This window comes from Spea bombifrons, chromosome 1 (genome assembly GCF_027358695.1).
Source record: "Spea bombifrons isolate aSpeBom1 chromosome 1, aSpeBom1.2.pri, whole genome shotgun sequence".
Classification (NCBI taxonomy): domain Eukaryota; kingdom Metazoa; phylum Chordata; class Amphibia; order Anura; family Pelobatidae; genus Spea; species Spea bombifrons.
Window position 1 is genome coordinate 100,853,112 of NC_071087.1, and position 15,386 is coordinate 100,868,497.

General features: G+C 37.5%; 1 protein-coding gene across 3 annotated transcripts in view; it reads right to left on the reverse strand.

The window, feature by feature from the left end:
• TRPM3 (transient receptor potential cation channel subfamily M member 3) overlaps positions 1 to 10,166 on the reverse strand; it is a 108,020-nt gene extending 97,854 nt beyond the window's left edge. For 2 of the 3 annotated variants that reach the window (XM_053466610.1, XM_053466602.1), the window contains exon 1: positions 9,951 to 10,165. In XM_053466610.1, coding sequence (XP_053322585.1) covers positions 9,951 to 10,040 — 90 coding nt within the window. In that variant the 5' untranslated portion in view covers positions 10,041 to 10,165. Of the gene's footprint in view, positions 1 to 9,950 lie in introns of all 3 variants that reach the window. The other variant, XM_053466593.1, reaches the window with a different exon arrangement.
• Positions 10,167 to 15,386: the final 5,220 nt, after the last annotated feature.

The following is a 15,386-nucleotide window of genomic DNA, read 5'->3' on the forward strand; positions in this document are numbered from 1 at the left end:
TCATTATAAAGTGTACTATTAAACGATAGCTAAGAAATAAACATAAATAGAGATTCTTAAAAGTGCAAGTGTTTCAATAATCATTTAATTTCAAGCATTTCTAAAATTATGCAGGATTGAAAAAAGCAAGTTAGTTGAAACACAAGCTACGCATCAACAAGGATTCGAAGGCTGTTTGCTTAGGGAAGTTATCATCTGCAAAGCTTTGGCCGGCATGCTGTTTTCATTAGAAGCGCTAAGTAAATATCAGCAGTACCTCAGAGATAACACTCAAAATGCTTTAACGTCCTCTGCTTGGTGTGTGTGAATTACTAATCAGATAAAAAAAGGTACAGCATGCACACAAGATAAAGTAGAAAGTAAACTTTCTGGCAAGGAAAATATTTCTCTTGGAGCCAGCTGAGTTTCAGTTCCAACGCTATTATTATCAAATGCTGTAGATCAACTAATGGCATCCTTTTTGCATCTCTGAAATGCACCTGAAGCAAACATTATATTCATTATATGTTCATAGCACAGAATGAACAAAGTCAAAGTATTTATTAATAACTCAAGACATGGTGGCTACTGTATTAGCCGTGATGAAGTGTGCTAAAAAAAATTCTTGGGAAAATGTCAAATTTTAATCCAAGGCCTGGTAGTCCTCTCAGATATTATACTGAATCTCATGTCTCGGTTTGTTCCTGAATTCAAGTGGGAGGATTCAATCTCTGTTATATTATTTACCATTGTTCCAGGCTAATCATTGTATTATTATAAATCCTTAAAAAGTTACTTATAATGCTCCAATACATTCATAATGATGCACAATAGGCAGATAGAGCAATGTACACAAAACAGATAACTGTTTACCAAAGATAGTTGAGCTCCTAGGCTGTCTAAAGTGTGAATATTCAACACTGGCATTCTTGGTTGTTTGGTTCAAGCCTACATTAATTTTTCCAGCTATGTTATAAACACTGTCTAAACTCAGATTTTTAAATCAAGTGAAACTTGCCAGCACTTTGGTAATTCATGAAAATGCAAGTTTCCCATGTAATTAACTTAAATGTCAAGAAGTTCAGTAGGTTTGCTGTCCAGTTTGCAGTCAATTGGAAATTAGAATTTTTTACTGACTCGGCTCAACTACCAATTAATTTAGTTTATAAGCCCCAAAATGACCCATGGTATACAGGAGATCTAATGTCAGCTGATAATATCCTGTTTAGAAGATATTAAGCTGCGATACTTACTACTCACATTGCTCAAATAATTTCCTCGTAAAAATACATGTTTTTACATGGTAAGGGACTCCTATTTGTCTCTTGCTTTATCATTTACTTCAGTACTAAGTATTAATGGCTGCATTTTGTGCTTATTTGGTTAGATACTCGGGTGTATTCACTAAGGCTTGACTTGGCAAGAGAGTTTGCATGGAAATGCATAATAAAATCTGTGAAAATTCTTCAAAGTCCCCTTACTATTCTGTGCTATCATGTGTACAGAAACTTTCCACTGATAAACATTCATAATCTATAGCTCAAACTACAACTTTCCTGTAAACTGTAGCCCTAGCTAATAAACACTACTGACTAAGAAGTATTTATTTGAGTTAAGGGTTAACTCAACTGACCACACTTGACTTCAGTTGCATTCCTTTGCATTCTCACAAAACAACTTGTAAATTCACTAATATGCATGTTTGTGACTACATGACATGTCATTACCTTAAACTTCAAATTTAGTTAAATCAGTTTACATTTCAATGCTGAAAAAACCCAGGTTCTCTTGGACTCCATATTAACAAAGGAGGTAATGAAATAAGCCATTGGGGTATAGGTTACAACTATACTTACCTTCACCATCATGGTGAGCTGTAAGGGAGGGTCCATTTATAATGAAATATCCTATGACTGGGTTAACAGTAAAATTAAGCCCTTGAAGGACATCAATATCATCATGTTGGCACCCAAAGGGTGCTTGGTTTTACCTAGGGCAGCTAGAGGTAAGGGGTAGGTAGGGTGAGGGAAGATATATTTGGGCCTAATACTGCTCTGAAATGTTTTATTATTGTAGTACTCTCTACCCCATTGGACATATAGGAGGTCTGTGGCGTTGCTTGGTATTTTCAACTTACATCAACTTGACTCTTTTTGCCATCTTGTCTGCTTTTTAAAATTGTGGCTAGTACCTCTACATGTTGTTTTATTAGCTGACAGGTCAACTTGAATATTAAAAATATAAAAAATACTCTAATATAAAATCTCAAATAATTTAATAAAAATGAAACAAAAATGTCATACAGGTCATCAGCTTTCAAAAAAAAAAACCCTACATTTTTTATCCAAGCACACTATGTAGCATTTTGTTTGTTATGGTCAATAAGTATGAGAAGAGAATATGTTTGGTGGAAGTCTGCAAATGGAACTACCTCATTCTAAGACTAAGAAAAAAAAACACCCTAATTTTCTAGGAAGTGACATGAAATTCAGTGTTTATCAGGGTAGATTCTCAATTCTAGAGCAAAGCTTTCTGATGCAATCACAGCTGCCAAGTCTATGTCCTTACAACATCTTACTTTATCAAGCAGCTGGACCAAGCACGGATTACCCAAGCTAATGATTACACACATATTGCCAGCCGTGTATATTATCTGCCCCTGTCCAGTAATAAATAAATAAAAAAATGAAAAAATCGGTTGCTCTCTGGACTGTATAGATGTTATTTTTTTTATAGATCTCGCTGTCATTGATAAGGTAATTATTGTTCATTGTTTTCTTTTGGCAATATTATATATAAATAGAGCAGACGAATATAGCAAGCAGCTAAACAAGTAATGCGTAAAATAGCTAACACATTGAAAATATATACTCAAATATTGTTAGTGAATAAATGTTAACCTAGATTTAAAAACACAGAATTTTGAGTAATACAATCCAGTTGCCGAATATTCCTCAGAACTGCTGTGCTTAGAGCAATGCAAGAGTCAAATCAGATTAGGAGAGATTACCCAAACATTTTTTATAGTTCTCTGCACAGACATCTCTATGAATCTGGCACTGCTGAACATTACTTACAAGTGAAAACAGGTCAGCACTTTTTATGCAGAAAAATGCTGCCAACAATTATTCAGCTTCATAACAGAATTCAGCCTTATTAAGATGATTTTCATAGTCAAGAGGGATATAATTGATTTAAATAAGCATAACATTAGTTGATTCAACTGCAAACTAATGTAAAAACAGAGAGGTAATTAAAGCACTGCACCTGATATGCAGTAATGTTAGTGAACATACAGCATATGTATGTGGTTGTGAGTTATTATTTATTTGTTTATATTTTATATATATATATATATATATATATATATATATATATATATATATATATATATATATATATCGAGTTCCAACAAATGATACAGTTTGATAAAATTTACCACTATCATCATAAGCGTATTCATTTTTCTATAATGATGTTTTCAAAATAAAATTAGCAACAATAAATACAAGGCAGGTGCATATTTATAAACGGTTATTTAAAAAGGGCAATTCTGGTGCTAAATTAAAAAAATGATCTGTTAACCATAATAACCAATGGGCAGGATCATGAAAAGACTTGTACAAAAATTGCCCTTTATAAATAACCCGTTATATCCGATTGTATATGATTAATGATTGCTCCATCTCTAATTTAACATTGCCAGCTTCTGGCACTCAAGTATTTAAAATCTTGAATAAGGAAGTTTTTTTGCGAAAATACAAAATGTAACTGAATAGCTGGCTATTTAAGCCTCTCTCTGGAGTTCCTTCCTTTCTGGATGAGTGGAATTCAGCAATTTTATCTGGTGTTCAGGTAGCAGGTTATTTAAGCTCATATTCCTTTTTTTTTTAAATCCTACAAATGAAGAGTATACCACTCATGTTCAAATATCCACCAGATATACCTTAACATAATGAAGCCAATGGACTCTGGCCTAGTCTGACAAGTTTGAGACTGGTGCTTAACCATGTTAGGTATCACCCTATTCAGCATGGTAAATGATTGGCATTTCAAGTGAAATAAAAATTATATGGTGTGCAATTTGATTGTCAACAATATTCTGCATGGCCCTCATCCAGTCCCTCCATCTCACTTAACGTTCATTGTATTGTAGGTTTAGATAGAGTGTCCAAGGGCAGTGGATAGGTGGAGCATGGTTATTTCCATTACCTTGTCCCTGCTATTCTGGACACAGACACTCCAAGGGAGAGATTATGGCATTAGCACAACATATACAGTATGGATCAGCAGGTGAGCAAGCAACAGGGATTTGCAAGAGAACCATAATAGAAAACCTAGCGTTATTTTTGTTCACTCTTTATGACTTTATCTGATATAATTGTATTACTACGTTTTCTTTCTGATTATATTTTTAGTGACCCTTATGTAGGTGATTGAGCTACACATTTCAAAGCCAATTAAAATGATGAATGTGCGCCATTAAAATAATCTACAGTTGCTATTGGTAAAACCATGTATTTTGCATATTAATTGGCCTTTCCAATGTTCTAGTACGGTAGAATATAATTTACAATCCATGTTTAGAGAGAAGCATAGCACTTCCCTATTGACAAATGTGAATTTGAATTGGATTTGTAATTTCCTTTCTAGTAAATTATGTAAAAGATAAAAAAATCTGACTAAACTCTTCGCTATAGATGCACGTGAGGCTGTTCTTCTAGATTTTCCATTCAGGCATTGTTGATATTGTACTGTTTTATTTAATCAGCAATGCTTATTAATTATTTTCCAAATTTAAAATTAAACATGAATCAATAAGGAATGTATGTGTTCCACTGAGAAAACATTTGGGTCTGCACGCAGTTTGTGGATTTCTTATGTTCTTGGTCATTTGGCATTTCTGAATTTTCAAGGACAAATATTCACAAAGGTTACCTGCAAAAAAAGCATCATGGATGGCGCCAACAACATTTAATGATACCAACAAAGAGTTAACTCAACATATCGATATTTTTAGGTTTGCTCTGATCCATCACAAACACGATGGAAAGTACCCTAGAGAGTAGAGGCAGTCATTTTCATCATCTGGTGCTTTGAAACATGCTTCATTCTACTCTTTGAAGTACTGTGGCAATGGCCAGCCCAGTGGATGTAACACGTTGAAGAATGAGTGGGTATAAAATATAAGTGCTTTTATATATTCTAATAGGCACCTCACTATTACCATACTCAAATATGGAGTATTTTCTAGAAATGACAGCATATCAATGGACAGATACAAAATCATCTTCAATGTACAACTCTAGTTTTAATTAGAGTGGACCTGTAATCTATCATTTTTGGTATGATAACATGCAGACTTAATTCTACTTTACATAGTTTTTTTTTCAGATGAATATTAATCAATATAGTAAATAGAAGTATATGAGCCAGCTTTGGAGCTAGACTCCAAATCCTGTTTGTTGAGCCATGTGACTGCAGAACTACTGTAGGCTCATCCTCTTGACAGCAGGTGTCCTTATACTGGTCAATATAGAAGCGAGATGACCACATTAACAAGGGTGAAGAAAAGTTTGAGCTGGTACAACTCTACATCACACTTTTCCCCTTTGATGGGCCAGTCCAAAAACCTGAGGCAAAAAAAGCCAGAGTTGGTCAGGTAGGGCCATGCCAAGCCACATAATTGCCAACAAATCCACTGTACCAGGATGCTCAATATGTTTCCTGAAGCCTGAGAGGCTGAACTGGACAGCTCCGATAGACGGACCTCATGAAATAGTTGGTGTGTAAATAAAAATGTTCTTCTTTGTTCTTAAAGGTGATTGAGATGGAAGAGAAAATGGTAATGATGACTCATTTCCCTGCTGAGAAAAATAAACCCTTTGCAGTAAACATTCTTTATTGCATTTGTGTCAGTGTCCTTTATTGTCAAGAAGCTTAGTCTTATGTCTCGTTCCTATCGTGAAAAGCAGTTGGAGATCATGAAAAGGAACAGAGCTACTAACATAACAGGAGATATTCTGAGGTCAAAAAGACACCCACAGGAATTCTGAGGAACAAAGTCCTCCCAGTACTTGTTACGTAACATTTATAATTCATTGAGCGCCAGATTTCCTCCTGGACACACAAGCACTTATCACTTCTACAGGCTAAAATGATGTCTATTCTTTTTTATACCAGTCAAAAAATACATTTTTGCACAACATTAACTATATGTGCTTCTGGTTATTGCATTTAACATGGAATATACATTTATGTATACTTCCAGACATACACTGTAAACAAAAACTGATATTTTGGCAAAAAAAAAAGAGAAACAAAAGACGAAACAGCAAGTATGCAGGGAAGTTATGACATACTATTTTATGTCCTAAAATAAATGGTCTAAATTACTACTGAGGATTTAATAGTACACCCTGCGGATTTTGCACACGTGGTGACATTGGCATAGTATTTATGCTAAATAGGCTGACACACAAGCAATTTTGCAACTCACCAACCCTATAGTCACTATATATTATAATTCATGAGTCTCTGTACTAAGCATTAGTTTATTTGATGTGGCATTTTGGTCTCTTAACTCAGAATCTGCTATGATTGCGGTAAACATTGCATTGCATAAATGCTTGATTTTGAACGCATATTGGCCCCTTTGCCCAGGGCCTTCAGGGTAGTCGTGAAATTTCGAGGTTAGGCAGCGTTCATAGGCACATATCCAGTGCGGCACTGACTGGCAGAGGTGACTCCGCTGTAAAAGCGAGGCTGCTCGTACAGCGTGTGAACACTAGAGAGAAAGCTAAGGGTGAGGTAAGGGGGTGCAAGAGGGAGTGAGCTAGTGAGTGGGAAGGTAAGCGAGGGAGTATGTATATGAGAATGCATATATAAGACAGCACAGGCAGACTGTGGCACTGACAAGCTTTCTGGGGCAAAGATGGAACAGGCATACTTTAAATGGAAAAGCAATGACTGCAGGCCTACACAAGTTTGGTACCAGGGTATATGAGCCGTAGATCACCGGTGGGTGAGCTACTGCTTCCTACTTATTCTGGATATATAGAAGGCAGCTGTCCCCACGACTAGGAATTTAATACGGCATGTTATATAAAGACCTGTTGCAATATATATATCACTATAAAGTATATGTAAATATACTTTATACTTTATATGTAAATAAAAATACCCATTTTCTAGGCTGAGCATACCTGGGAACACTCCAGGTTTGGTCCAGAGAACTCCGGGAAAAGTGTCGCTTCTCCGGTTCTCCAGATCAACACCCAAATCCTCTGGGTCGCGGGAGGAGGATCCTGACACGCCCCATTCCCTGACCATTTCCCCTTTAAATGGTGATGTCAGCAGGAATGCCCACTGACTTTGGTGGGGCTGCCCCTCAATTCAGTGGGACCGCCCATCAATGTCAGTGGAACCGCCCACTGACTGTCAGTGGGCAGTCCTGGCAGTGTCCCAGAAGGGTAGGCTCCAGGTAGCCGGAGGCCACAAGTTCCCACCTATGCTGATGAGATTTAAATGCATCTCGCAGCAGAAAATGACAAAACACAGCGTAGTAAAGACCTGGCTAATGATGGTTCAATGCTTTGTGACTACATCTTTGATCAGGAGACCATTGGACCGTTTATAATAGGCAAGCATTATTAAAAAATATATTAAAAGATTAAGATGCTTATATGAAGTTCAATGATAGTATAAAATAAACCAAGTTATCAGTGATAATTAAGCATATAGCAGTCATTGAGGATTCGAGTCTCAAACAGGCCACAATTGTTGGATATCCCTGCTGGAGCACATGCATCTCACTTATATTGGCATATAAGTCTCTTAAAATTGGCAAAGATCCTTACTTAAACATCATCTGTTTTAGGCATGTCCAGCTGGGCCCTTGTAGGTCAAAACCAGTGATGGTTTCTGTAATTACAATTCTACAAGCAATTTTGCTATTACTGATCATCATTAAGTCTTGTTCTGAAAACCCTTTCAGGGCTGGAAATTTAGATGACTGAGATTTATTTTGTACATATATTAGAAATGTCTAATCTTGCCCCATAAGCTCCAGGTACAACTGTGTGCTGGGCTCCTAATAAAAGTATTTTCATCTCCAGGTGGTGCCAATGGATTCTGTCTGTGCCTAACCCCTCCTGCCACTCTATGATGGGGGATGCGAAAAGAGCCACTGGAAACTACCTATGATATTCCTGGGTATGAGTAGATGAGTAGTATAGTTAAGTGCTATATGTACTATATATAATGATTGTACCAAATGCTGGAGTAAAATCTCCAATCGACAGCCTTACAGGCATAGTTAGGAACCATCTGAGCAGGTGCATTCTGGGTATTCAAATGGGACCAATAAATATAGCAGTAAACCTACAGGTTTTCTAATAAACTCCAACACAGGGGATTGATCAAATACACTGTGACATTTCATGTACAGACAAGCATTTTATTTATGAAAAATGTCATTATCTTTGTTACATAGTTAGATAATATTTATGATGACCATTTGTTTTCCTGAAGGACACGTTCATAGAGAAATATTTCAATTCTCTTTGTCCTTCAAGTCCATTTTTCTTCTTAATTATTATCTGATTTCTCTGTAGATTTGCAGTCTTTATGCATGATTTATGTGTCTTTCAGGCAAGTGTCATTATGAGGGACACCCTGAAAGTGATTACACTGTCCTTCTACTCTGCATGTCACTGTTTCCCCCACCCTTACTGTAATTCCTCATCGTGAGCATGCGTCCCCTGAAATAGCCTCTTGTCATTAACGTGCTGACATCTGTCAGAGACCAGGCATACACTAGTTTTTGTGGATGCTGTTCAGAACATCTGTAGCTTATCTGAACGCGTCTCTTAAAGAGGCTTCCCCATCTTTTTCCACTAATGTCTACTTTTTTAGCATTCTAGGAGCCTGCGTAGTGACACACACAGGAGTCAAACAAGATACTTTATATTTGACAAGGCTGTATTATTCTCAATTAGAAATATGTCATTGAATTCCATACACAGATCAACTGTTGCAACCTTAAGACAAGGCACCAAAATGAATCTCGGATCAAGTTTTTACGTATTTTTAAAAATAATGAAATCAGTTTAACGTCACATTTACATCATTAAAAAAACTCAATATGGGACGGTTAAATATTCAAGACTGGTAGCAGTCAGCATTTTTTATAACAGTCATCTGCTTCGTTCAGTAATCACAGGTTTAACCCATAGCACACCGCAGAGCTGCATTATCATTATTGTTTTATATCGCGCCATCATATTCCGCAGCGCTATACATATTACTCCACCACTGGAACAGGTTTACATAAAGAAATTGGACAGATACACTATAAGGCATGGCTTTTGGTTATAAATACCTTAAGAAAAAAGGAAAATAACAGTAGAGAGATTTTATAGAATGCCTCAGCATTATCGTCTTCGCCACTAAGTAATAATAACTGATTTTTATCTTCTTTTAGTACGTTCTTCTTTATAACTGAAAAGGTTAACTCCCTTCAATAACCGTCTAAACCTTGAGACACAGTGGAAGTAGAAACCTTTCATAGCTCAATTGTGCCTGCTGTCCCCAGGTGTTAAATAAGCGTTTTATCTACTGTGACAGTCTTTTGTTCCCTTTGCATTGATCCCATAACTGTCGTTGTATGGCAAAGGTCCTGCAGGATTTAAAAAATAACCATGTTTTGTGAGTCGTTCACCTTCAGCTCCTGAGTATAAATGATGAAAGTATGTAGCATTGATGGTTCGGGTTGTGCAGAGATAAGTACAGAAAGCTAGATCATTGTTCACAAATTCATGAAATGGTATGAAAATCACGTTACATGCCCTTAGTGCTTTGTGAAATGCTGAGTAGTGAAGTTATCATATAGAAATGCAGCTGTCATAAGCTATGACAGCAAAATATAAAATGATCATAATATTCACAATATCATTCGATATCAGCCCTACCTTGAGAAGTCTGACAGAAGGTAAAAAGGCAGCATGGCACAGCTTTCGAATGGTCCAGTTAAGAGGCCGGGGAGCATCAGTTTGACTCATGACCCTTAGGGATATTCCAATGGGAAAATGTATCTCAAACCTACAGAGACCTTTAAAGAACAAAAGAGCCCTTGCAATTCTGACATCCCATATTCATCAAGTCCACGCCGGCTTTGTAGCAATTCCGTGCGGCTGATGCTCCTGCGAACTTAGAAGGCTGGAAAAGTGGATTTTCTTCAGCTTCTGATCCTCCTTAAAAAAAAAAAAAATCAACCTCCTTTCTTGAAGCAGCAGTGCTCATGCATACCAAATGTGGTTGTATGGAAGCAATCAGCCTGCTGCTCAGGGGAGGGTTGCACTGTTTTAAATGAGAGAGGGGTAGCCTACATGAGAAAAAGAGAAACTACCTCTCTCTGTCTCCTTGTGTCTTTCCTTCACCCCCCTCCTTTCCATCCCTCTTCCCCTGTTTCCAGTTACACATGCTATTTCAGTATACTACCACACATCCCATTTATCTAGAGTGTTACAGTCTATCTGGCGTGCTCTTTATTTGTTTTCATGTGTGTAGTAATTTCACAGAGATCCCCTCTTAGCATCACGCTGGATGTACAATGCAGCTTGCAAATGCATTCGGGCATTCTATATGAAACCAACATACATCTACTGCTCATTTCAGTTGTAATTTTCACCATCAAATACCGATCACTGATTTTCCAGTGAACGCAAAATATCAGAGTCTATTTTTTTCATGGCCATATGCTAGTTACGTGGATATTTATATTTAACAGACAGTGTTATTGTTACATTTAGGTCTATGTGGGAGATGTATTGAGGCGTAATATAAATAGGACAGGCGTTCACACCAGGGAAAGGAGTTATGTTGTGTTATGTTGTGAAATCTATGCGTTCATACATATTCGTGCATACGTTTTATATCATAAAAGTAAAGGAGAGCTACTTAAACCTAAGGGACAATTATTTGAGCTGCTATAAAAATGTATTGAACGAGAGAGCAATATTTTAGGGGTTAAGGATACATTTTAGGGTTTTATGTTTTCAGTTTATGTTTTGTATGTTTGTTAATTATTTTCTGTGGGTTAGTTGTGCTAGAATAGAATAATACACCACCTCCTTCCTCCTGACATGTACAGTGTTGGTTCTTTAAAAGCTTCTATGTGGCAGCCATAGACCTGCCAGTAGCTCACAAACTATTGGAGACCCCTAATTTAGAGCCTTGTAATGCGCCATGTGTGTTGCTTAACAATAACAATTTACTCGTATTGGTATGGAATTAAGGTCAGATTTAGTGTGATTGAAAAAATAGGTTATTTAAATTAGGGTTTCATAGGTAAAAGATGACAGTTCTAAAGAGAAGAGAAAAAGGGAGCCACTGACAGGTGATAGTTAACAGCATTCAGCCTGGGGCAAACCCAGCCAAATGAAGACATGAACAATGCAATAAAGTGTTGTGCAGTAAATAAACAGATACAATGAGGAATATACTTATGAAAAGATGTGTCCAGTAGTACTCAAGGCAGCAAAAATAACATGTAAAAACATAAAATAAGATATACCGTATTTGCTCAATTTTAAGACGAGGTTTTTTTCAGAAAATACCCCTCGTCTTATAATTGGGGTCGTCTTATAATCGGACCTCAAATAGAGGTCTGACTATGAGACTAAGAAAAGAAAAAATGTCGGTGCGCTTTATTAGGGTAAGAAGCGCAGACAGTTTTTGTTTTTTGTATGAGACTAAGATCCAGATCCCCCGCAGCGCAGCTGGGGACCTGGATCCTCCTGTCTACGATTCGCGTAGGCAACTTCCGCTGCAGCCGGAAGGAGGTGCGGCTGCAACTTCCACTACTAACCGCACCTCTTTCCGGCTGCAGCGGAAGTTGCCTACGTGAATCGCGTAGATGTCTACCCGCTGCCCAGACAACACACCGAGGAGTCAGAAGCACTAGTAAGTTTGGGGGGTGTTAAGTGGGGGGCATAAGGCCTTTCTGTAGGCAGAGTGCTCTATGATATGCATTTTAACCCCCTTAATGCCACTCTGCCTCCAGATATACATTTTAACCCCCTTTATGCCACTCTGCCTCCAGAAATGCGTTTTAACCCTCTATATGCCACTCTGCCTCCTGAAATGCCTTATGCCTCCCTATATGCCACTCTGCCCCATAATATGCCTTTTAACCCCCTAAATACCAGAGTGGCATATAGGGGTATAAGGTATTTCTGGAGGCAGGGTTGCAGATAGAGGGTTAAAAGGCATATCACGGTGCACAGTGGCATTTAGAGGGTTAAAAGGCATATCATGGGGCACAGTGGCATATAGGGGTATAAGGCATTTCTGGGGCAGAGTGGCAAGCCTGGGGGCAGATGTGCATAACTGGGGGCAGGTTTGAAAATAAAAGGAAATAAAAACAAGAAAAATATTTTTCTCAATCATAGCTTTTATTTAAAAAAAATAGTTTACATGAATTAACATTTACTGGTGAAACTTTTTTCCTATAGGGTCGTCTTATATTCTGGCTTTTTCTTTTTTTTCTTAAATTAATATTCAGATTTTGGGGGGGTCGTCTTATAATCAGGGTCGTCTTATAATCGCAAATATGGTACAATTGTGTGAATCTGTATAGAGTGTATATAATATATATGGTAAACTGTATGATATCGCACTCACATTTACTAGAGTCACTGCAATATGGGCGCTAGTATATAAAAGCATTGTAGTTCCCAGTCCTCCCTGCTGGCAATTAAAGAGTGTTTTACAACACTATATGCAAAGTCAGGTAAATCGCAGAAATCAAAGGGATCAAACATAGCATAATACCTATGAAAAAATAGTTTATTAGCCCCAATAGTTAGGCATACATCATAAAAAGTCTGTAAAATGGATAATAAACTTGTGCGTGAAATATACAAGAAGGAGTAAAACAGAGGCAGGCAGTGTGGATTTCACCAGGTCCTAGTGCTAGAGATCATGATTCTCGCAACTCCGCAGCTTTCTTATCCCCAAAGCAATCGGCTCGTTTCATCCATCCACGGCTTATTCACAGTACAGCGAATAAGCCGTGGCTAAGCGAAACGCGTCATGCACACGTCACACAGTGGGAGTGTCCTGTTCAAGCTGATTGCTGTGGGGATAGGAACATTGCGGAGTTGCAAGGATCAGGATCTCTAACACTAGGACCTGGTGAAATCCACACTGCCTGCCTCCATTCCACTCCTTCTTGTATATTTCACGCGCAATTTATTATCCATTTTACAGACTTTTTATGATGCACGCCTAACTAAGGGCTAATAAACTATTTATTTTTTTCATACGGTATTATGCTATGTTTGATCCCTTTGATTTCTGCGATTTACCTGACTTTGCATATAGTGTTGTAAAACACTCTTTAATTGCCGACAGGAAGGACTGGGATCTACAACGCTTACCAGAGCCCATATTACAGTGGCTCTAGTAAACATGAGTGCGATATCATACAGTTTACCATATATATTATAAACACTCTATACAGATTCACACAATTCTGCTACCCACCCCCTTCCTGTGATCTGAGGTGATTATTGACAAATCCACAAACACCTCAGCCCTTCCTTTGTTGCACATCCATCGTGTGTGGAGGGCCATGACGTGACGTCATACTCTCAGACAGTAAAAGAAATACTATGGCGGTCTCTGCTAATTAAAGCACAGATTCCATTATTGTTTGAGCTGTCACACAGTAAAAATATAAAAATACTATTTATCGTATTATTGCGTAAATAAATTAATTTTCTGTTATTTTTTCGGATTGGTTACTAATGTCACTCATAAGAGGTTTTAAACTGATAACGTCTTACCAAGTAGAGCATAGACTAGATGCTGATGTTCCAGACATACACATTTTGTAAATTCTTCTTTTAAAAATAAATTGTACAATTCTACAATGTATCAACCGTGTTTTTGAAGAGGAGCACACGTAAACGTATCCAATCATAAAACAAAATCCAAGCTGTCTTTTGGAATCATGAAACCATTGAGTACAACAGTATCAAATATGTATAGTTTAAAATGACATAAAATATGTATAGCTGAACATACATGCATGACCCAAATTGGTAATCAAGCAGAACAGATTTTAAGCTTTAGATGTTCATAAATCTTTTTGATGGTGTGTCACAGAAGATAAATGGCTTGACATCTTAGTCCCAACTGGCCAGGCCTTCTAGTGCCACGTACGTCCCTTCGACAGGTGTCCCATTGCATGTCCTGTCATTCAGTATTGTATTTACCGCATGTCAACAAGTAGAACTGCACATGTATTCAGCTGTGATGTCCAGATGAAAATATGGTGGAACTGGCGTTATGAATATTACAAAACTTGAATAATGGGAACCATAACAGAAACATGTTAAAAACAGTTACCTTTAAGCATGCGGTGGTGTTTTCTTTTAATTACTCCTAGACTCAGTAACATTACAATTTTCCAGAGAACCATCAAAACAGGGCTAAATGAAGCATTTTTTTATTATGTTTGTTTAGCGATGATCTTTGAGCACTGTTAAATGAAAAATAAATCACAGGAGTAGCTGATTTAAAATTCTTATTTATCTCAAGTCGATCTACAAAGCTTTCTTCTGCATTTTAATATTTAGAATAGATACATTCTTGAATAGATAAATCATCTGATTTCTGTAATGTGAGGTAAATCACAGAACAAATGTATCAACATCTTTTACCACTACCCCAATTTTTTGAGCTGTCAGACTCAGGGGAGTGCTAGTGCCTTCTGGCCTGGGAGGGGGGCAAGTAAAGACAAATGCTCCACATTGGAGACCCCTAAGATAGAGCCTTGTAATGCGCCATGTGTGTTGCTTAACAATAACAATTTACCCGTATTGGCATGGAATTAAGGTCAGATTTAGGGTTTCTTAGGTAAAAGATGACAGGCCTCATAATGTGACCCTGCTGAACCCTGCCTCCACGAGCAGGCCAGCACGAATGAAGCCTCAGGGCTAAACGTGTAGTTATACTGAGCTTAATGTGCTCTGTGCATGCGCTGAATTGGTGTGACACACTTGATGTTGTCGAGGGACATGATTAGAGTTTCCCTATGGCTATTTCAGAAATATTTAGAAGTTTTAAAATCTCTTGTAGGATGTTTGGTGTTTTTTTGAATTATGGATCTACTTTTTACAAACAGAAAGCCAATGTGCAATGTGTAAAGGCAAAGAAACCTGCAATATATTTGGTAACTATGCGCAACCATTATTAGCACTTGAGCTCAGTAGTTATTGCCAGCGGGCTACTAACCCTGATATCAATGGAAACTAAAAGGAAAGCTTGGATTCTCTGTTTGGATGCTTTCACTGCTCCTCTGGGTGTTCACAGCTTTTGGAGGTGAGTGTATTCTGCAT